Source organism: Hibiscus syriacus, unplaced genomic scaffold (genome assembly GCF_006381635.1).
Source record: "Hibiscus syriacus cultivar Baekdansim isolate YM2019G1 unplaced genomic scaffold, ASM638163v2 tig00111027_pilon, whole genome shotgun sequence".
Classification (NCBI taxonomy): domain Eukaryota; kingdom Viridiplantae; phylum Streptophyta; class Magnoliopsida; order Malvales; family Malvaceae; genus Hibiscus; species Hibiscus syriacus.
The window spans coordinates 3930965-3953641 of NW_024062960.1; the positions used below are offsets into that span (position 1 = coordinate 3930965).

The 22677-nt window shown below is 31.0% G+C and overlaps 2 protein-coding genes, 3 non-coding genes and 1 pseudogene across 6 annotated transcripts; 5 read left to right on the forward strand and 1 right to left on the reverse strand.

The window, feature by feature from the left end:
* The first annotated feature begins 961 nt into the window (after positions 1-961).
* Positions 962-22287, forward strand: LOC120150808 (annotated as a pseudogene).
* On the forward strand, positions 13383-16663 carry LOC120150806 (O-fucosyltransferase 19-like). 2 transcript variants are annotated; one of them, XM_039163429.1, is made up of 9 exons: positions 13383-14033; positions 14429-14501; positions 14580-14650; positions 14740-14828; positions 14920-15052; positions 15127-15359; positions 15437-15913; positions 15997-16259; positions 16311-16663. In XM_039163429.1, the coding sequence occupies exons 1-8, from the start codon at positions 13476-13478 to the stop codon at positions 16244-16246; spliced, it is 1884 nt and encodes a 627-aa protein (XP_039019360.1). In that variant the 5' UTR covers positions 13383-13475; the 3' UTR covers positions 16247-16259; positions 16311-16663. The 2 variants fall into 2 exon arrangements, with proteins under 2 accessions (XP_039019360.1, XP_039019359.1); XM_039163428.1 differs by having other exon boundaries at positions 15997-16663.
* LOC120151145 lies at positions 16996-17087 on the forward strand. Its single transcript, XR_005518594.1, has one exon. It is a non-coding gene; the product is annotated as a small nucleolar RNA snoR26 (small nucleolar RNA).
* On the forward strand, positions 17130-17228 carry LOC120151146. Its single transcript, XR_005518595.1, has one exon. It is a non-coding gene; the product is annotated as a small nucleolar RNA snoR27 (small nucleolar RNA).
* Positions 17324-17415, forward strand: LOC120151148. The gene has a single exon (XR_005518596.1). It is a non-coding gene; the product is annotated as a small nucleolar RNA snoR27 (small nucleolar RNA).
* LOC120150807 (L-type lectin-domain containing receptor kinase VIII.2-like) lies at positions 18239-19707 on the reverse strand. Its single transcript, XM_039163430.1, has one exon. The coding sequence runs from the start codon at positions 19425-19427 to the stop codon at positions 18375-18377; it is 1053 nt and encodes a 350-aa protein (XP_039019361.1). The 5' UTR covers positions 19428-19707; the 3' UTR covers positions 18239-18374.
* Positions 22288-22677: the final 390 nt, after the last annotated feature.

The window sequence follows — 22677 nt, forward strand, 5'->3', positions numbered from 1 at the left end:
GAGAGGAGATAAATAGATGAGTATCCTAAATATACCTAAAAGGTTAGCTAATATCTTTAAAAAAAATTAAATAAATCAAAATATGTGGAAATTATAAGGCGATAAAAAATTATTTTATTATTGGCATACCTAATTGCTTACCTTATTCATTCACTGGCTTTGGGCCCAATCCCATTTAATATCAAGAAAAAGAGAGAGGGTAAATTGCATTACTTTTTTATCACTAAACTTTCTCATGATTTATATTTTGAACATTAAAGTTAAAAAATTAATGTATTCATTAAACTTTTTAGTTACTCATATTTTAGTCATTTTATCGTGAAATATTTAACGACGGTATGACTGAACATTTTTATTTTAAAAAAATTGGCATTATTCTAAAACTTTCTTCATTTATTTTTGAAAATCTCCTACTACAAATTCTTTTGATTTTCTGGATGATGGAACATATTATTTCAAATCTCAACAGTGGGAAAGTGGAAAATGAAGAAGAGAATTGTATACATCGATTTGAAACTTATTAAATGTTAGATAGTATAAATTAGAGTGGCTTCGAGTTTCAAGATTAGAATTGAGTTTTATGAGTTTTGAAGTGATTTAGGTCAAACGTAAATTTATAGTGGTAGGAGATAATGAAACGAATTTATTGATATCTTGAGGGATCGGAGAAAATATCAAATAATGATAATTGTAAAGTTGGCGTGATATATGGATAAAACAATAAAATTTTCTTATGGGGAGGAATAATATAAAATAAAATAAAAGGAGAAAATAGACACATAGACTCTATGTCAATAAAAACAATACATAATAGCACACTCGACTATCATGTCATGGTTTAATTTATGATTTAATATCCAAGTGATCATAACAAGAGAAAATTAAAAGTTTAATGAATAAATTAAAAAAATAAGGAATAAAAACAGAGTTGAGTGATTAAATTTTGTAATTTACCAAAACAACAGATGTCTCACACTCTTCATTTGATGACGAGTTCACATTTTGACATCTTAGTTCAATGATCTTCTACTTCCTTGCTTGCTAAGGAAATTGGTTTCATTTATCTTCAGTTCTTCCACTTAATTCACACCATTCCAGCTTTGCAATTGCCAACAAGTAACCATGGAACAGCCTCTTCTCCCAGGTTCCCCATCTCTCATTTTTTGTTTACTTATTTCATAATTTTAGTCTTTAGATGGTCTCAATTATGACCGTAATCGTGTAATCCTGCTTTAATTTTGGGTTTTTGAAGGGAAAAGAAGTGAAATTGATGAGAACGAGAGGTTGAGCTCGTATCAGTACGTGGACAGAACAGGGTCGGTGATTCCGACGACTTCGTTGGCGGGTACGGATGTTAGCATCGAAGAGATTCGATCAGCCGCTTCTTTTTCTACTCATTATCCGCCATCTATTCATGCTCCTTTGATCAGCTCCCCTGAATCCCATCCCCAACGGTATCTCCTATACAAGCTGCTTCTTTTAGTAAATGGGTTGTTTAGTATTTTTAAGTTGACTGATACTATTGTATGTCTCAGAGCAAGTTATTCCCCACCAGGGTCCTTACGCAACGGATTACGGCGCATACTCCGTTGATTTTCAGAGGTAAGGCTCGACGAAAGTCGGAACTCCCTCGCGCAAATTTGCAATGTTTGTGAGTAACGCAAATAGTAGGAATGAATTTGGGAATCTAAGGAGTGGTTAGAGTGGATAGTTTTCATTTTACTATAATTGATGGTTCAATTCCTTTCTTTTGGTAAAAAATTTCTGTCGAAGAGAACAACATGAGCAGATTCCCCTTTTTCACTTCGGGTGTTCGAAGTTTAGAAGGTTCTGTCAACTTCAGGAGCAACATCCATTATAGTGATTACATCAATCTGGTTAAATTGCTTCTAAGAAAGCGATTCTACCGTACAGTAAATCGTTCTATTTCTTTTATCATTTTATTATTATTATTTGCTAGTCAGTGCTAACATATTGTTTTGCAACAGTATTATTGCCATATGTTTTTTGCATTAGGAGTTAGGACAGACCTGGTAAAATGAAGCGTTTCTCAATCTTGTTTTCACCTATGTTTGAACAAATTAAAAATATATGTTGTAGACTAGGAGAGCAAAAAGGCTAGAGGAATGGGAAAATGTTGTAATTCTTGTTGGAAGTTATTGACATTTGTTTTGAGGGAAAAATAGGTTAGAAAATGCGAGCGCATAAGTATTAGCATGTTTTGATTAAATGTGTCATCTATGTGTAGGCAATTGTTGGATGAGGTTGAGATACGAGAGTTGCTCATCGATCATATTGGTCATCGATGCTGTTGGGGTAGTCGCCCTGCTCGTACATGGAAGATTCATGCTGTTGAGGACTGCAATGTTTATGTTGGAACTCTCGAAACTTTCTTAGAAGAAAGGGAAGTGGTCAGAGAAACAGAACCTTACCATGGTGGTAACATTGATGGAAAGGATAATAGTCCTGAACTTGGCCTTTGGGAATTGGACTTAAGATCGCAATTCCCTGTTCTCTTTGTGCCGTATAAAGAAACACGAGTCAAGATTCCTCGTAGCGAGACCGATGAGAAATGTTCAGGTACTACTACTACTATTACTTAAATAATTTGGATTCAATGGTTTTCATATTCAGTAGTGCTTAGTTTCGATTTAATGCACAAGAAATATCTGCAGATTGTGCTGGACGAGGAAATATTCCATGTCCTACCTGCAATGCAGACCAAGAACCTGGATTTTACAAAGAAAATCAGATGTTTCCGTGCCCCGCTTGCTATGGAAGGGGATTAATTGATCACAGAGATGGATCAGACTCCATGTAAGCTTTTACATATAGTGTTGATGTATGAGCTTTTACACGATTCACATTTTTTCTCACCAGTGGTTATATCTCTGCAGATGTACAAAATGTGATGGAAAGGGGAAGCTACCTTGTGCTACTTGTGGATCTCGTGGCTTACTTAAATGTGAGACATGTCATGGAAACGGTTCGCTGTTGACACGCAAGATTGCCGTTGTTATATGGTAAGCATTATGTTGCTAATATACTTATAAGCTGACACTACCTCTAAGATACTTTTGTTTCAAAGTGTTCTTCTCCAGCAACCGAGTCCAACTTAGATGATCCGTATCTCCTCTGGTATATATATATATATTAATTCAATGCTACTGCTTCTTGTTCTACGACACTTTTGAAGATAACTTTTAATGTTGAAACTCAATTCTGGAAGGATATTTTTACTCTGATGGTCTTTGAAATCAGGATGTATGTATACGCTGCATTTGTACCAGATGAATTGCATTTCCATTTTGTCAATAGATCCTTGCCATTTTGTGACATTCTTTCTAATCTCCTAATAGCGAACACTAATCACGACTATTTGAACAATCCTTGTTGGTGATAGGAAGACACTTTCGACTCGAAAAGTAAGTGCGACGAGTGGAGCAGCATCGGTTCCGGACGAGATTTTCCATAGGGCCAAAGGTGTTCAGTTGTGCAACACTCAGGCTTATCAGTGCACTCCGGCCTATTTTGCTGACTCTTTCTCCCTCAACAAGTTCTCTTCCGACGTCATTGCAGACAGGGCCTCCGTACCTCCAACCGCCAGGGTCATATGCGAGCGACATACAATCTCGGTTGTTCCAGTGACCCGCTTCACCATGCGTCATCATAGTCAATCATTCAGCTTCTACATTGTCGGATACAGCCGGGAGGTGTACCTCAAGGATTACTACCCCGCTAGGTTTTGCTGGGGGTTGTGCCCTTGCTTGGAATGGCTAAAAGGGTAGAACAAGGCAAGATTCTCAAGTTGGACATCATTCCTCGTCTATTTTTGCTACTCGTGACCATAGGTGTCTATCAAAATAGTGGTCCTTTCCATAATATTCAAGAGACCACGTGAGATTAATCGAGTAATTTCAGTGATAAAAATATATTATTCTTTTTAAAAGATTTGAATTCAAACCGTTATATCTATAAAATTTATGTCGTTTATAAATTAAAAAAATATCATAAAAAAATATTATATTATAATCACTTAATATTATATATATATATATATTTTTACGTTACGTTAAATTTGGGTGAGTGCATGGTCGGTAAAGATGAACTAGAATCACACCATCATCAATGCCGTGGCCCCCTGTTATGTACTTTGAACTGACAGGCATGCATTGAACAAAATTGTCTAAAGCCGTACCTAATTCCAATCTTCTTCCGTTCGCTTTTTTAACTATCCATATAATCTATTAACTATTATTAAACTGTTAGTTTGATCCCTTAAATTTTAAAAAATTTAAATTAATAATTCAAATCATTTTGAAATTACCAAACTGTATTTTTTATTTATAAAATTTTAAATTATATTAATTCTTATCAATCCATCTAATAATTATAAAACAAATTAAATTATTCTAATTATATTTTATAACTCAACTCAAAATTAATTTTTTAATTAAGTAAAGTTAAATTATTCTAATTTTTTAATTATCAGTAAAGTTAAATCAATTTAAACATTTTAACAGCAAATTAAATTAAAAAAATAAATCGGATTTTATTCATTGTAATTGAAGGTGCTAGGTCTCTAAAAAAAACCACTTGATCTAGTAAGATGAGACACCCTTAAGCAATGTTAGGAGTTCGATTTCTGAAGTTTACAAATAGAGCAGATTGGGTTGAGAGAGTCACTCTTGTTTATATAATACCATATTCAGATTAATTAATCAATAAATTAAATAGCGGTAGTTATATAAAAAAAAGTGTTAGGTTTTTATTTTTATTTTTTTTAGATACACTTCTCGTGAAAGACCGACCTTAAATAACAATTGACTCAAAGAAAACAGGGAGTTTTCCAATTCCAAAGTCATGGTTTACAAGGCTGGACAACTTTACATCTCAGACCGACTCTGATCCTGTCCTTTTTGGCTTGTCTCTTTTTTTTATTCAAAGGTTTTATTGGGTAAAGTACACAAATGGTCCCTTGGTTATAGGATATGATTTTATTGAGTCATTTAACTATTAACAGATATAAAATGATCTCTTGAGTATAGGACATTGAGTTGTTGAGTCTTCAGACTATTAAAAGTTACAAAATAATCAATCTACTATTCATATATTTCAAACTTGTCCTATACTTTTAAAATATTGGAGGTCGTATGAGATGAATATTAATTTATTGACTGAAATATGATAAAATTTGATCTTATAATCATTTTAGCTATATTTTGTAGATCGAATCTCTATTTATATTATATCGTCGAGCCAATTCTTGAAAGATTATGATGACGAGTCAATGCTTGAAAGTAATAACGATGCTAGTAAACATCATAAAAATAATGTTTTATCATATCTCAGTAAGTATATTAACGTCTAATTTACACAAACATCAATTTTTTAATGGATAATGATTATTTGGAATAAATAAATAATTGAATGATTATTTTATAATTTTTATTATAGTTAAAAACTTAACAAAACATTAACATATAAATAAAATATTATTTTATAACTTTTAATAATTAAGAAACTTAATAAAACGACCTCTATAATCGTGGGTATTTGTATACTTTAAACTTTTTTTTTTTTTATATCTGATCTTCTGGAAAACTTCACACTCTTTTAACAGCTGTTCAAATACGTGTGACCCTTTTTCTATCACTTGGAGTTAGGGTGGGCTCCAACTTTTATTTTTTGTAGATAAATGGGTTCCAAAATTCCCCCATCCAATTCTTCGTCACATCTATTTAATTATACTTACGAATATTTAATTATATAAAAAAATTTAATTTAATTATTAATTTTATCTATTAAAATATTTATTTATTTAATCAAACCACGTCAACATTTAACAAAAGAGTTAAAATAATAGTTAAATAATTTATTATAATTATATATTTTATCTTTCAGAGACGATGATATATTTTATCTTTTGATTGAAAAAAAATAACTTATAAAAAAAGTGTCATAAGAGGGATTTCAACCAAAAATTTAAGAGGGATTTATTATAATGATATATTTTATCTTTCAGAGACGATGATATATTTTATTATGAATTTTGTTTTTCTTTGATGTTTCAAGTTCAAGCACCATAAATACTAGAGATATGAGAGTTTAATCTCAATGGTTGTCAATCGTCGGTATTCTTTATTATCCTTTTATTTTTTTCTTGTTTTTTTATTTTCAGTAAGTTTGCATATCGTCAGTATCCTTTTATTTTCTTATGCCTTTTAACACGTTTTTCGGTCGTTTGCTCGTCATTTTCATTTATCTTTTTCTAGGGTTGATTAGACATCGCCACGACTGATCAAGATGTCGTTTATTTTTTATATTGTTGATTTTCCCTGCTTTAGACCCTCGGATTATATTTGGATACCTGTTATGTGTTGTGGATAGATTTTCACGTTGTTCGAGTCTGATTTGTGGTTTGTCAGTGATCTTTCAGTAGTTTGATTCCATTTTATAGTTTGTTTGCCGATATGATTAAATTTATTTGTATCTATCTTTGTTCAACCTTTCTTGGTAAGATTTTAATCTTTCTTTGTATGGTCCTTATGTGATCTTAAGTTCCTAGCTTTGTTTCAATAATTATAGGAAATTATCCTAATTATATGCTTAATTTATAATTATGATTACAATTTTTTTATTGTAATTTATGATATTTCTTATTTTGAATAAAATTAGGGATTTCTTTTTTAAAAAAATGAATAAGAATAGCACATAAATTTTATGTCATAAAATTACAGAAATAAATTTTTAATTTTAAAATAATAAAAAATCATCCACACATTAAACTAATCTATGATATTACTAATTAAAATTATTGATTAACTAATTAAATTTATAAAAATAACTCAATTTATGATTTTAAATTTATAGTGAATTCTCTAATAGTCGGAAATTTAAATTACAGTTATGATAGATTTAATTAGTTAATCAATAATTTTAATTAGTGAATTCACTAATGGTCGGAAATTTAAATTACAGTTATAGTAGTGTTGTTAATTACATTGTATTTATCATCATTATAATAATGACAAGTATCGTGATTATACAATAACAGTATTAGATAATACTGCTATTGCTATATAACGACGATATTTAAATCCAGGCTAATGGTAACATTAAACTCGCCGTTTTTTAAACCATTTTTCACTCTGTTTACTGCCAACCATAAACTCAAATTACTCATCAAAGCTTAACCCAACCAATAATTGATTGCTTAACTCTGAAGCTTATTGACCAATTTTTTTTTTAAATATTTAAAAATAAAAATAAAATTTTCTTTGACGTATTGTTTTTAGTCATCTTTTCTTCTTTTTCCACACGAAGATAAAGATGGTTTATGCTCAAGTCACTTGATTAATGCTAATATACTATATTATTAAATAATACAAGTCAAGTTATGGTATTGATCCTTCTACTATGATTCAATTTGAGATTTTGTTTCTCTATTTTAATTTTACATAATTTCATCCCTCTGGTTTTATAACACTACTCTATTAGTTTGACATTACTTTTGAAAAGTGTGGTTAGAAAATGTTTTTAAAAAATGATTTTATAAAGTTGAGTTTAAGATTTTAATGTCTAATATTGTTGTTAAATACTACTTTTGAAATGATAAAATGTTCATTTTAGACATGATATTATAAATTAAAAATAAATTAACTTAATTGATATCTAAATTCTCTAATATTATAATATATAAGATAGTTCAACTTAAATTTAAAAAATGAACAAAATTATGACTTTTTAATAGACAAAATATAAATTTTGAATATCTCCAAGTATTTTAATATGAATTGTTGACTTAAATAAAAAAAATAGTCTCTAAATTATGTTTTTCGTACGAGTTTAGTATTTTTAAAAGTTTTTAAATAATTAAAATGTATTGCATTATAAATTAAGCTTGTACATTATTTAATCCCAATAAATCAAATAATTAAAGATAAAAATATAAGTTTTGAGATAACGATACTAGCTTTCCCTTAAAAATGTCAATTCCAGCTTATAATTTTGTCGTGAAATATTTTGGTTGGAAGGATTAAAAAATTAAACTAGTATTATATTGTTATCAGATTATATGAAAATGATAAAATAATCTTTGATCTTAAACTTAGCAATTGATTTCAATTTAGTGCATGAACTTTTTATTCATAATTAGTCTTTAAATTCATACATTTTATTAATTTGATCCCTAGATTTGAACTTTTACTCTTTTATTCAAATGAGATCATCTTAGAGTATCATCTCATTTCTAAGGATTAAAAATTGAAATTGAAATTTAAAAATAAAATATTATTTTAGTATAATAAAAAATTAAAACACAAAGACTAAATTTAAAATTCAAGTACAATAAGAGACTAAAACCAAAATCTAACAATATGTTTGCTATATTTACAATATATTAGTATTGAAATTTGTTTGTAATTAAATAAATAATTGATTAATTAAACTGATCACCATCAATAAGATCTAAAACGAAATCCTTAATCTTTTTCTTCGAAGAAACCTTTAAACTAAAAAATAATACAAATTATTATTTTTTCCGGGTAAATAATACGTATTATTTTAAACAGAAAAGTGGACAACATGATTTGGAACAACGTGCGAGCATTCCAAGCTGCCAGTGGATTCTTGCCGCGTTGAAAACTATTCCCTCTCCCATGATTGCTTGCCACCCCACTAATCGGGCATCTATCCCCTACATCACCACCTATTGTACTTCTTTAAATAACCTTCAAAATCATGATTATTGCGTTATGAGGTAAGAAAAAGCCGTCACGATTGGTATTGTGGCTCATGATATTACTCTAAGCCTCAAAGCATCTAATCATAGTGTTCTTTATAAAAAAGAAATCCAACGGTTGAAAAAAATAAGAATTAAATAATAAGAGGCAATCAGTAGCAGACGATATTGTACAATGAGAGACGTAAGAATGTAAAAAGGCGACACATGTCGTTTTTTTCGAGTTTTAAAAGTAGATTTGTTGGTGGAGTACCAATGCTGTGTAAAACCAAGAAGGGGAAAGTCACAGACGAATAAAAAGTGAGGTAGTCTATTTTTAGGGTTTCGAAATATAAACAAAATTAAATTTAGAAAATTCATTACAAGGATATCGAGGAACGTTCCAATCTCCTTATTTCTGCCCAAATTATTTTTATGAAACTTCAAATTTAGTTAATTTAGAGAAAAATAAACTTGAGTTCCCAAATTGTCCTTTGAAAATTCAAATACCAAATAGTACTACTCCTATATTTTGATATTTTTGTGGGAGCTAAAAATGTTAGGGTAAAATACAAATTTAGTGCCTCTATTATCACTTTTGTTTTGTTTTGATCATCCAACTATTTTTATTTTAAAACATATAAAACGTTACGTTTTGATTTCATTTTAGTCACCTAACATTAAAAATTAATGGTGATACTGATGTGTTATCATAAGTTAATGCCACATAATCATTGCTTTTTTTTAAAAAAATGACACGTCAATGGTTATTTTAATTTTTTAATGGTGGGTGACTAAAATGAAAGCAAAATATAACATTAGATATGATTTTAAAAAAATAATAATTGAAAGACCAAAATGAAATAAAAGTGATAATTGAGATACCAAACGTGTAGTTTATCCAAAATATACTTTATAATTTTATAACGATAAAATTTTAATTTTTTTTTTCATTTGAAAACAAATTAAAATACAATTTTATCACGTATTAATTTATATATATATATATATATATATATATATTAAAATAAGGTACAATTTTGTTATTTTAAGAATACCTCCTTTAATCAACCCAAACTATTAAAAAAATACCAAGTCAATTTATACCTATCCCAAAGTTGTTAAAAAAGAGATTTTGTTTTCCTAATTGTCAAGGTCTACTTGCACAATAAAACTCAACTGAAAAGGAATTGTGTTATAAATAACAAAAGTTTTGGATGAGGGAATTGACCCAAAAAAATGATGTCCTATTGATATTGGAAACAATTGGCTCCATTTGTACATCTAAATTGACACACATAGTTAGGCTAAATAGCAATTAAAAATTATTTTAATTAAAAAAATATAGTTTTGATTTATTTCATACAAAAAGGTCCAAAAATCTTAAATTGATTTTCACTTGTAATAGTTATAGTTGGTTATTACCGTCGATGACTTGAAAATCGTCGTCTTTCTTATTCTATTTCTGTTTGATTTTTTTTATTTTATTTCTCGTACTCTTTTATTGTTCATACTGATTCTAGCAGATGATTCATTCAACAAATATATATGTTTTATAAGCTTATAATTTATTCTGTAGATATAATATTTTATTTATATTTTTTTGATATTTTTTTCATTTTCTTGGAGAATTTTCATTTTGCCTCATATAATTTTTTTATATTGTATTTGTAACTTTTTTTTTATTTCTTTCAAGATTTGTTTTATAGTTGCATCTCGAACTAATAAATATTCATTCTTTTTCAGCATATTCTTTTTTATAGAAGCCGCAGATCTTACTAAAAAGTGAGAATGTTTAAAATTACAAAAAGATTTATAACTATCATTGTATTTTTTTTTTGAATAGAACTATCATCATAAATTAAATACATAATTTGAACATTTTCCTATAACATTAAAACTAGTCATTTTAGATGATTTAAGGACCATACATGAAAAATGTTAAAAATTCAACCAAAATATTAAACAAAAAATAGACACGAACAAATCTGACTGCATCAGTAAACAAACTACAAAAGATAATTAAGCTATTAAAAACCACCATGAACAACAAATTAGAGCCAAAGTGTCGTGAGAAACTATTCAAGAATGTAAAATCGCGTATCTAAATTCAATTTGACGGTCCATAGCAGGGAAGATCGACATAATTACAAATAAACCCTATCTTAATCAGTCGTGACATAGTCAAATTCAATCATGATAAAATAAAACATAAAAGGAATGGCCAAACGACCGAAAAAGAAAATAAAAAACGTGTCACAAAGATAAAATTATATTCAATATCAAAATCAGTGTCGTTGTCGACTATACAAAATTATAAAAATTTAAAAAAACTAATCTCTTATATAAAAATGGGCACAAACTCTATCTTCTATTTTTTCAACGTATTTTATTTTCGTTGAACTTGGTGGTCTGCTAATGAGACAATTCATTGCTTTGGTGGAAACTTTTTTTAAAAAAAAAAAACAATGTTGGTAACCTTATTCAAGCGTATTGATTGGATAATGACGATTCTTCACAAGTGCTTGAGATTTGATGTATTAGATATGTTTATCGACTAAGAAGTAACAATCCTTTGTTTATTATACAATTAACTTTTTTGAATATAGTTTTTTTATTTTTGAAATAGTCTGATGTGATTATAAGATAATACTTATTTATAATTTTTTTAATTATTAACAATGTATACACGCTCTATAAATATATCTGTTCGAACCCAAGACCTCTATAGAGGATAACACTCTCCTTAATTACTAAGATCAGGTGATAGATTCTTTATGAATAAAGTTTTAATTTAGAAGAATAAATTTATCAATAAACATTGGGTATAGAGGTGAAACACAATATATTTTTATTAAAAAAATATATTTGGACAAAAATAAATAATTATCAACTCTGAATATAAACTATAAAACCAACATATATAATAAAAAGACCTTAGCTTATTGAGTTTTCTCAAATTCACTTCTTTAAATTGAAAAAAGATTAATACAAAAGTGAGGCTGTGAAAATCAAATAAAATAAAAAAATACGGATTATTGAATTAAATTTTACGAGAATATGCATTTGAAGTCCATCGGCAAATAATTACTTGACAAATAAAGAATATTTATATGCTTTATAACATGGTTGTAAACACTAATAAATGAAAAGCAAGCACATGGTGTAAAAATGCATTAATATTAAATATTAATTAAATTATATAAATAAAATTAAGCCAAGGGTATCTGAGTTTGGAAAAGGAGAAGGCGAATATGCAAACAAATTATTTTCTTGATTGCTTTTACCATGATGAATTTAGAAGTGCCGAAACGGTTTAATATTTATATATTGCAAGTATTCTGTATTTTTTTAATTTAATTTTACATTTTATATTGTTTAAAATTTTGTTTTCCTAATATAAACTTTTAAAAATTCATATTTCTAATATATAAACTTTTCTTCACAAACTTTAGTAAAGTTCACTCCGTTATAATTTAAATACTTCTAATCTCTTTTTTTTACGTACATATTTTTAATTTAAGTCATTGTATGTGTTAAATAAGTTGATGTAATTTTCTTCTTTTAAATATTTGATAATAAAATATATCAATAAAAATATTCTTATACAAAAAATATATATCACATTTTGAAAAATATAAATCTCGTCAATTTTCTATAAAAAATAAATTGAGCTTATAATTAAAAATTTACATTTTAAAAAATATATGAATTATACAAAAGTCAAATTATAATAGTTGGATCGAAATATAAAGGAACATATAAATTAAAACATGTTCCCAGGTTTTTATACTCTTCGTATATTTAAAAATCTAATCCCTCTTTTTTCTTAGTTAAAATACTCAAACCAACTTATTAATAATATTGGCATTAAATTTTAGTCCTTCAAAACATCAACTTTTTCCTTATATACCTTCTAAGTTAGTATATTTATTGAAAAATGATACATTAATAAATTTAACAGAAAATATTGATGTTAATAATTAAATTTCAATTTTTAAAATAATAAGTAATTTCTTAAAAATAAAAAATAGAATATTTTTTAAATAATATAGGGTAATGATAAGGTAGTATATGTTCAAAATATTTCTTATAAATATCATGTTAAAGGATATTTTGTGACTCGAATCCAACCCAAAAATCTGAGAAAAATAGGAGACTGGATACCCGATCCTCAAAATCAAGTATTTTCATTATAAATACCGATATTTTTTAATCAAGTCAACAGATCAAATAATTCAAATCCGATATTTTTAAACACGTCTAACCAAAATGGATATATTTTTTAAACTACTAATCTTGAAATATTTAATTTGTTACCATTACTTCCCTTCTCAGTTTTGGTAATCTTGGGACATTAGTACAGAATTACCTCCAATATATATTTTATTTACAAAACAAAATTTTCTTACAAAAAAGAAAAAAAGGACATTTTGGTAAGTCCAAATATTTTGTCCAACGTAACTATAATTATATATAAAACCAAACGATAGAGCTGGCCGTGCCACGGCAGAAGAACCCAAAAAAAAAAACATGTCCACATTCTCTTATTATCGTTAATTGTCGTGCTTTATAAAGAGACCGTAACAAATTTCACACCTCTGCTTCCTGACTTACATTGCGGGGAACTTCCTCCCCTTTTCTCTTTCCATTTCCTTTATTTTCTCCTCTTTTCTTGTCTGTCCCTTTTTTTTCTTCCTTTCCTTTTCCTTCCTATTGTTTCTGTGTTTTGTTTGGTTTTTCCGGCGATCATATGTCGTCGGGAACCGCAAACAACTCTGCCACCGCTAACGGGAGCACGATACAAGGTGCACCCACCACCACAAGACGACGCGCGCCTGATTCAGACAGCAATAATTCATCTTCTATTGCGGATCATTATAACCCAGTTTCTAATGATGAAGAATCCGACAATCCCAACGGTTACATTCCCTCAGGGCCTGTCTCTTTCCGGGGGCATTATTTGCAGCAGCACCTCGTGATAACGTATTTGCAGCTCAAAAGAAAGTTGTTGTTTTCTTGGGTGCCCGATACGTGGTCCTTTTGGGTTGGATACCCTTTTCGTTGGGCGAGCTTGAGATCCGGTCGGAAACTTGGCCGGAAAATCCTGGGTATTCTCTTTCTCATGGCGGTTGTTTCCGTTTTCGTCAAGGTCTCGCTTCTCAGTACCCACGTTGAGTTTCACGGAAAATGGCGGAAAGAGAACGGGCTGCTCATCTTGCAGACGTTCAAAGAGGATTGGGCCATGGCGCAACGCGTCGTGAGGGAGACTGAACACTCCATGCCCAAACGCGTTCTTGAGAGGATCACAGTAAGTTTCTTGGTCAAGAAAATGAAATTCCGTTTTCCTTCTTTATTGTTTTTTGAATGATTTTCTTGAACGGTTTGACGAATTTTTTTGACGGTGGTGGTGGCTCTGACCAACCAACGAGTTCCTCCATTTTCTGGGTTACATTTTTAATCACGAGTCATTAAGTTGGCGGATGTCTGCTATGTTCTTTCATGGCTTTTCCAGCTTTTTCCCTTTTGCATTCACATGAAGATTTGACTTTTATATATATATGGAATTCTATATTTTCTAAGTAAAATTCTGAATAAATTCTTACCTTTTCCCCTTTTTTATTGGTTGGTGTGATAGTAAATTTAAAAGTTATCAACATTTCCTTCTTTGTTGGATTAAAATTTTCTTGCTTTGTTTACCTGCAGACTCCATATATTTGGATGAAACCAAACAGTGACACTTATTATCAATGTATATCTCGGCCCAAGAATCGGATAAGTATGTCTTGTTCCTTTGTCATCTTGCTTAAATGGATTTCTATGTGAATTTTTATCAATGATCTGAATCAAACTCCAGGATCAGGATCAAAGTCTAATGGCTATGTAATTGTTCATGCCAATGGTGGATTGAATCAAATGAGAACAGGGGTAAGTTTTTTTACTGGAATTTGGATTGGATCTCTGATTTTCTTGATTGATTCCACAAGCTAATCTTGTGGATCTATTGGTTTATATAGATATGTGATATGGTTGCTGTTGCCAAGATAATGAATGCCACCTTGGTTCTTCCTCATCTTGACCACGAGTCATTCTGGACTGATCCAAGGTAAAATTGATCATTCGAGTTGTTTTGATATATATCGGTTTGATGTTTTTAAGTTCCCAAAAGTTAACTTGTTTTAGTACATCTTGGACAGTGGTTTCAAGGATATCTTTGATTGGAGGCACTTCATCAATGTGCTAAAAGACGACATTGAGATTGTTGAGTATCTTCCTGCTAAGTACTCGTCAATAAAGCCTCTGGTCAAGGCTCCTATTTCGTGGTCGAAGGTATGGAAAGTTTGAAGCTTGTTAAATGTGTGAATGTGTTTATGGAAAGGTGGCTTAGATGCTTCAGTTTACAGGCTAGTTACTACAGAAGGGAGATACTACCACTACTAAAGCGGCATAAGGTGATCAAGTTCACGCATACTGATTCAAGGCTTGCTAATAATGGCCTTCCGAACTCTATTCAAAGACTAAGGTGTCGAACCAATTACGAGGCTCTCCGATATACAAAAGAGATAGAGGATCTCGGGACAACTTTGGTTGATAGATTAAAGAACAATAATGACCCATATATAGCTTTACACTTAAGGTACTGTCATTTTTCGGTTTAAGGTAGTATTTCTCCAAATAAAGTTGTCAGCCTAATAAGACTAACCTTGATTGCAGGTATGAGAAAGATATGCTTGCATTCACAGGCTGCATCCATAATCTTACTATGGAAGAAGCTGATGAACTCACTTTTATGAGATACAATGTTAGACATTGGAAGGAGAAAGAGATAGATAGCGAAGAACGGCGAAGGCAGGGGGGATGTCCAATGACCCCTAGAGAAGCGGCTGTGTTCCTCAAGGCCATGGGATACCCTTCCAGCACGCCTGTATACATTGTTGCAGGAGAGATTTATGGCAGCGATAGCATGGCTGCCTTCCGTGCAGAGTTCCCAAATTTATACTCTCATTCGACTTTGACAACAGAAGAAGAGCTGGAAATGTTAAAGCCGTATCAGAACCGTCTAGCTGCGTTGGATTACATTGTTGCACATGAAAGTGATGTCTTTGTTTATACCCACGATGGGAATATGGCTAAAGCAGTGCAGGGGCACCGGAAGTTCGAAGGATTCCGGAAGACCATCAACCCTGACAGGTCTGTATACATCAGAATTTCGTTCTCGAAGCATGAATAATTAATTAAGACTACCGTAATGACATGATTTGTTTTATTTCCAGACAAAATTTCGTCAAACTCATCGATCAGCTGGATGAAGGTGTGATATCGTGGGAGCAGTTTTCTTCAGAAGTAAAGAGTTTGCACTCTGACAGGCTTGGAGCTCCATACATGAGACAGACTGGAGAATCACCACGACTAGAGGAGAACTTTTATGCAAATCCCCTTCCTGGGTGCATTTGTAAAAGAACTCAGGAACAGAAAATCAGCGACCAAAAGTTCGACCAGACCTCAAGTTTGGTCCAAAGATAGTATTATTGTTAGTAGCGTTAAGTTGGTTGAATTATACACTGCCCTTTGGAGGATGGCTTGATGGTGGGTTCTTGAATTAAGGTGATTTCTTCCTGTGGCAGGGAGACTTGCAGCGGCCACCTACAGGGCTTAGAAATCTTATGTTTCAGGCGTCTCATTTGATTCGATATCAGCTGAATTTATGAGGTTCCGGTTTCAGTTTTGCTAGAAAGACCAAACCAGCGACTTAGGTAAAAAAGCACAGAGAAAGATGTATAATGGCAAATCAAGTTTGTTATATAAGCACACGCATATACGTCACCGGGTGTAATCACAGCATTGATTTATTCATTATTCTTTCAATAATTTGTTTGTAAACAGAAAAGAAAAAGAAGGTACATTTTCCAAATCAGCATCTTACAAACTTTGATGTAATATCTGAACACGTAATAGAGATTGTTTCCCAAATGTTCCTATCTGATTCTCTTATCTTGTTCTAAGTTTCATCTTCTTTACCATGCGATGATAGTCGCCAGTGTTTTTGTCATCACCCTTTGTTACCACAGGAGCAGTCACGGCAATCTTTTTGCTTCCATGCCGGATTATTCGTTCATACTCATTTTGTTAGAAGACAGGTCCACAAGGGTTACAGGGCATTTCTGGAAAATCTTGGGTTCAATATCTTAGGGTTTGGTTCAATATAAGCGGCTGCAAGCACTGCTTCTGTTGTATTCTTACAAATTCTTTTGTTTTTCATATATTGGAGGAAAAGGGCATCAATGATGAGATGATTAAATTGTTATCCTTGAACTTTGATTGTCAGTGAAGAAACAAAGTGGGCATTTTTATATCTGAGATGCTTCGTTTTCAACTCTTTCGATTTCTGGGTTTTTTTTTTGTTGTTGTTGGATCAAAGATGCTAATTTAATACTGCGTTATCTGTCTGATCGTTCCTTCTTTGAAAGGAACTGAAGATAACACTAATCTCATACTGAGATCCAATTTAACTTTTATTTTGCTTCTTGCTGAATCCATTGGATAAAAAAATGAACCCCTTTCGTTGTTAACCGATATTGATTGAGTTTATGAGATGATGTCGTTGGATCCATGATGTTAATTTACAAACTGCGTTATCTATCTGAGCTTCCTTTTTAAAGGGATTGAAGATATTTTCCATACTGATATCCATTGTCTTTCTCGTCTCATTAAGTTTTCAGTTGTCTTAGAAGATTGGGTGTATTTAGCAGCTGTGGTTCTTACTCCATTAACATTTGACATATCTAATCTTATTAGATGACTTGGGATTGATTAGCTTACTCCTTTGGTTTTCATATGAATTTTACCTTCTTTTTGCTTCAAGTTACATCAATCTCGAATTTTTGATTGTTTATAGAATGTAATGTACCATATGATGGAAGATTAAGATTTGAACCTTGTAATATCATCCACATTGTCTGTCTCTCTTGTTGTTTCATGTTTCCTGGTCAGCTAAATGTAGCTGATATGCACCATGGAAGGTGTCATAGGCTAAGCTCAGACTCTAAACGGAAGCACAAAGGAAGCTGATCAGTGGATGCTCAAATGTCCCGGACAAGAATTCATCCTACTTCGTAGCATGGATTCGAAACAATTGCAAAATCAAATGTTTCAATCCTAGGATTTTGTCATGGAATGTAAAGCAATGCCAGGAAATTACAAATTCCAGGAAGAACTAATCTGGAAAATCTTGTATGCCAATATGAATGTTAAAACATACCGAGATCCAGTTTTACTGTTTTAGTAACATGCCCATTGCCTGTCTCGAATCAGGTCGAATAACCTATGTTAACGAGACTCGAGATGAGTCTTGAATACTATCATGCATCTAAATATATGCTGAGCACAGATCATACTCTCAGAAACATGGGGGAAATGAAGAAAAAAAAACAGGTAATATAGTAAAGAACTTGCACAAGAATTATGCATTTAAGAGTTATAAGATTAAGACAAGCAACATTCAGTTTATATTATAAGGTAAACCAACAGGTACATTTTCTTTTCACAATTGGTCATTAGCTACAAGCACAAACAAAACCTGCAAATTACAATTACAAAATATCATCACTTTACAACATAAAAACTTTCAATCAGAAACCCTTACTCCAAAGATCTAATTCTTGCCATCTTTGACAGCAGCTTCCACTACTACTACCTTGACCTTCTTGTAATCAAAATCCACTGGATTCATACCGCACTCTTCAGGCACCACAGGGCGCCTATCGCCAAGGACGTTCCATAGGTACATCACGCAAGAAGCCATCAAGGCTCCGCAGGCGCCACCGAAGACGAACACAAACACTTTCCAAAAGCATTTGCTACTCTTGGGCACGGCTGTCAAAGGTTTGGGGTTCTTCGCAATGACGGGATCGAGTGGTTGGGAATGCATCCAATTGGGAACCTGCCTCAGCTTAAAACTCCACGAGTGAATAAAGCATGTCTGCGAAGAGTTGCCATTTGAAGAGCTTAAGCCCACAAACACTTCATCATTCCATAGTTTCGACAAGTTGATCGAATAGGAAAGCAAGGGATCATCTGGCCGGGAACTACTAGATTGACTCAACCTAATCTCTAGTCTATTTGAAGTTGCCTCATAATCAATCCAACAATGTAATTTCCCCCCATCGTTTAGCACCAAATTGAGAGATGAAAGATTTCTGGTTTTAACTGATGCCAGACTACCCACATGGTTTTCACTCAAATCACCATGCTTGGCATCTTTAAAGGTATCAAATTCCACGGCAGCAATACCACTTTTGCTTTTATTCAATCCAATAGAAACCCCAATCGAACTATTCCCCGATACATCAACTTTAAAACTACTAGGAACCATAATAAAAGCCAAACCATCACCGTTTTCAGGAGACACTGAGAAGGAAAAGTAAGTTGAAAATGAAGCAAAGTTCCTGACTTTACCTTCAACAAGCTTGATGGGTTTCTTGTACATCACTGCCCCAGCACTCCAACTCACCGAGTCGGTAAGTTGAATCCAAGAGCCATCGTAGACAACATGTGCATCCCCATACAAAGCAATATTGGACTCAAATTTTGGATCTTTACCAAAACTTTTGAAAGAAAAAGAGGAACTTTGCTCTGCAGCCAAGATTTTGAAGAAAACAAGACAAGTCAGGGCTGTGAGGTAGCTGGAAATGAAGAAAGTTGCCATTGTTGAAGTGGGTTAGAGATGAAATCAGAGCTTGGTTCTTTGCTTTCTTTGTTGGCCTACAAATATATGGCAGGCGATGATTCCATTAACAACAAGCTGATTTCTTTTTCTCTTAATTTTTAAATTTAGGCTTGTGGGTGAAGAACCAGAGGTAAGAAAGTAAAGAATATTGAAGGATGGGTTGGAGTTTGTGAAAATTAAATACGTTTCACTAGTTTCTGCAAAGTCTTTATGAGCCGCACTCTCTCCTCTTTATCTCTCTCGGTAGTTGCTGCTGACTGAGGGAATATTATAATGAATAATTTTCAGTTTAGCACTTGTATTTTTTCTATGCTCTCAAGTGTACCCTATATTCTGCTTCATTTACATTTCCATCCATAAAAATCAAATGGATTTGATTGTTTTATAAAGTGCTTTTGTTCCATTAATTGTGAAAAGTTTTATATAGTTCTTGTTCTAACACTAAAAATATAAAAAAAAATATTGCGAACTTGTGATTTTAAGCTTCAAAAACTAGTTCCGCTAAAAGGTCATATCTATAAATATATGAACCAATTTGGTACTTTCTTCTTTTTGAAGTAACCAATTTGGTACTTTTTACGTGAGTTGGATTGGTGATATGTAATTATTTTCGTGACACAATAATGATTTTACTATATTACATGTTATTATTTTAATTATGATCGCTAACATTTTCATTTTACATTAATACTGTCTCTGTACCATAAAATATATTCGTTGGCTTTTTTTCTTTCAATTTTTTAATTTTGATTAATTATTATTTAAAATTTATTATTAATAAAAATATGTAAAAATATATTTTAAAATTCTTCAAGTAATTTTTAAATATATATTTTATAAAATTTAATTATTTAAAATATTTAAAATAATCATAGTCAAATTTTAAAAATTGTGACTTTTAAAAAGTCAATAAGAGATTTTTTTATTGGACGGAGTAAGTAATTGTTTTTTTTACAAAATGTTTAGGTTAGAATTGACTCTCCCAATCTAAGGTCAAGACATAATTAAGATTCAATTAAGATTTACATATGAATTTATAGATTGTCAATCAAGAGTGACGATGGTAGGACTCAAACTTAGCCTTATAAATTTAAATTCTTAAATTTCAACCACTCGTACTAACACTCGTTAGTGAAGTAATTGTTTTAACAAATTCGTCTTTAAATTTAATTTATTCAATATGTTATCTTTTTATGATCAAATTAAATTCATATATATATATATATATATATTTAAATCAGAAATCTTGTATTTATATATATTCCAAAGCTCCGGTATGATGATTTCAAAATCAAATTGATAGTTTGCGAATTATTGGATGGCAGTCGATAAAAGCAAACTTGCTTGTTAGCTTCAATGAAAAAGAAAAAAAAGGATTACTATAAAAATAAGGGTTGAAATTATATCGTTTTTTTTTAAATGGTATCTAATTTTTTTTATCAATTTAGATGTTTAACATTATAAACATTATCACTTTAGGCGTCTCGACCGTAACGGGTCATTATAAAAGTCTCTTAAGTAACACATGTCGCCTTCATATACTTTTGAAAATTTTATTTAAGAAAACTAAAAAATATTATCAAATTAAAAAAATCATAATTTCTATTAAATTATAAAAAAAAATCTTAAATCCCTAACCTTAATCCTAATCTTACCTCTCTTGTTTGCCATAGTTGCCATTGCTAACATCGTCCTTATCATCTCCCTAGTCAGACGTCATCATCCTTGTCGGGTTGACTGTCGGGATCGCATGGAGTCACAACTTGTAACTTTGTTCTTCGTCAGGGGTTGCATGACTCGTTGTACGTTGGCTCCTGTTACGGTGGTTATTTGTGGGGTTTTTGATCATCGGGTGAAGGTGAGGTTGGGTGGAGGTTTGATGACGACAAATGACAACGGACGATGTGGGTTTAAGAATTGAAATAAAAGTTTTTAAAATTTTGAGATTTAAAAAAAATAAAATTTTAGTGGATTTTAGGAAGAAATTATATTTTTAAAATTTTCATTTAATTTTTTTTCTTATCAAAGCGTAACACGTGTTGTTTAACAAAAAATTTAAAAATTATTAGATTTAAGATTTGAAAAGAGAGAGAGAGAGAGAGCGCCAAAGAGTGAAAAGAAAAAGGGTTGTAATTGGTTGCATTGAAGTGAACAATAATGTTAAGTGTGCTTTGAACGTGCCTGCCAAAAAATAACGTAAGCGTGCTTTCTTATCTTCACGCCCCCACCAAGCCCATTTCTCTTCTCAAATTACTTCCACCATTTCCTTTGGTTTAATTTTGCCACAAATGCCCATACTTTTCACAAACTCACACATCAGCTTGTACATGATGGACTATGGGGTTGGTCTTGAAAATTTTAAATTCTCATATAAATTAAATATTTTTTACATTTTTTATTAATAATTTATTTTTACCCCTTAAAATTTTATAAACTCCTCTTAATATAAAATTATATGTATGTCCTACTCAAACCTTAGTGTTCAAAGATTTAGGGTCTTAACCTTTATCAAATGTGCTAAGGCCTCATCGGTAAGTATAATTTAAAAATGTAAATCTAACTGATTAACACATATCCAAATTTAATGAAAGTCAATTAACATATCTGTCGGTCAGAGTTTTACTTTTAAAATCAGACAAATAGGGTAATAAAATTACATGAGTTAAAATAGAGGGACTAAACTTAGAAGAGTACAAGTATTGGAGGTGAAATTAAACCTTTTCTTTTAACTTTAATATATTTGTCGTTCGAACGAGTGATTTTAAGTGTGTGTTTCTCTTATATGGGTAAATTACAAATTTACTCAGTGACTTTTACTCTTTCTCGTATTTCATTTGTTATACTTTTAATTTTTTTTAATTTAATCATTAAACTTGGTTTTTGTCACTCAACCACTAACTTTCTAACGATATTATGATATGACAATCAACACCAAAACAACGTAATTTTGGATATTATGAAAAATCAAATTTAGACTTGATGTAAATAAAAAATTATTTTTATTTTTTTATCACACTCATTTTCTACTCTTTCCTTCTTTCTTCTTCTTTCTTCTCTCTCTCTCTCCCCTTTATGTAACCATATCACAGTTTGACATGCGTCATGTACACACAAAAAATGCAACACAATCATTAATCATTTTTATTGACTCACTTTCAAAATGTACACCAAATAAATTATTATCTCTTTTCAAGAGAAATCAATTTACTCAATTTAGAAATTGACAATG

Bases quoted from the DNA above. Each gene is read 5' to 3' on its own strand.
- LOC120150806 (XM_039163428.1), top strand. From the start codon at position 13,476: ATGTCGTCGGGAACCGCAAACAACTCTGCCACCGCTAACGGGAGCACG. The intron at 14,829-14,919 runs GTAAAATTGATC...CATCTTGGACAG, and splicing joins TCATTCTGGACTGATCCAAG to TGGTTTCAAGGATATCTTTG. The intron at 15,360-15,436 runs GTACTGTCATTT...CCTTGATTGCAG, and splicing joins TATATAGCTTTACACTTAAG to GTATGAGAAAGATATGCTTG.
- LOC120150807 (XM_039163430.1), bottom strand. From the start codon at position 19,427: ATGGCAACTTTCTTCATTTCCAGCTACCTCACAGCCCTGACTTGTCTT.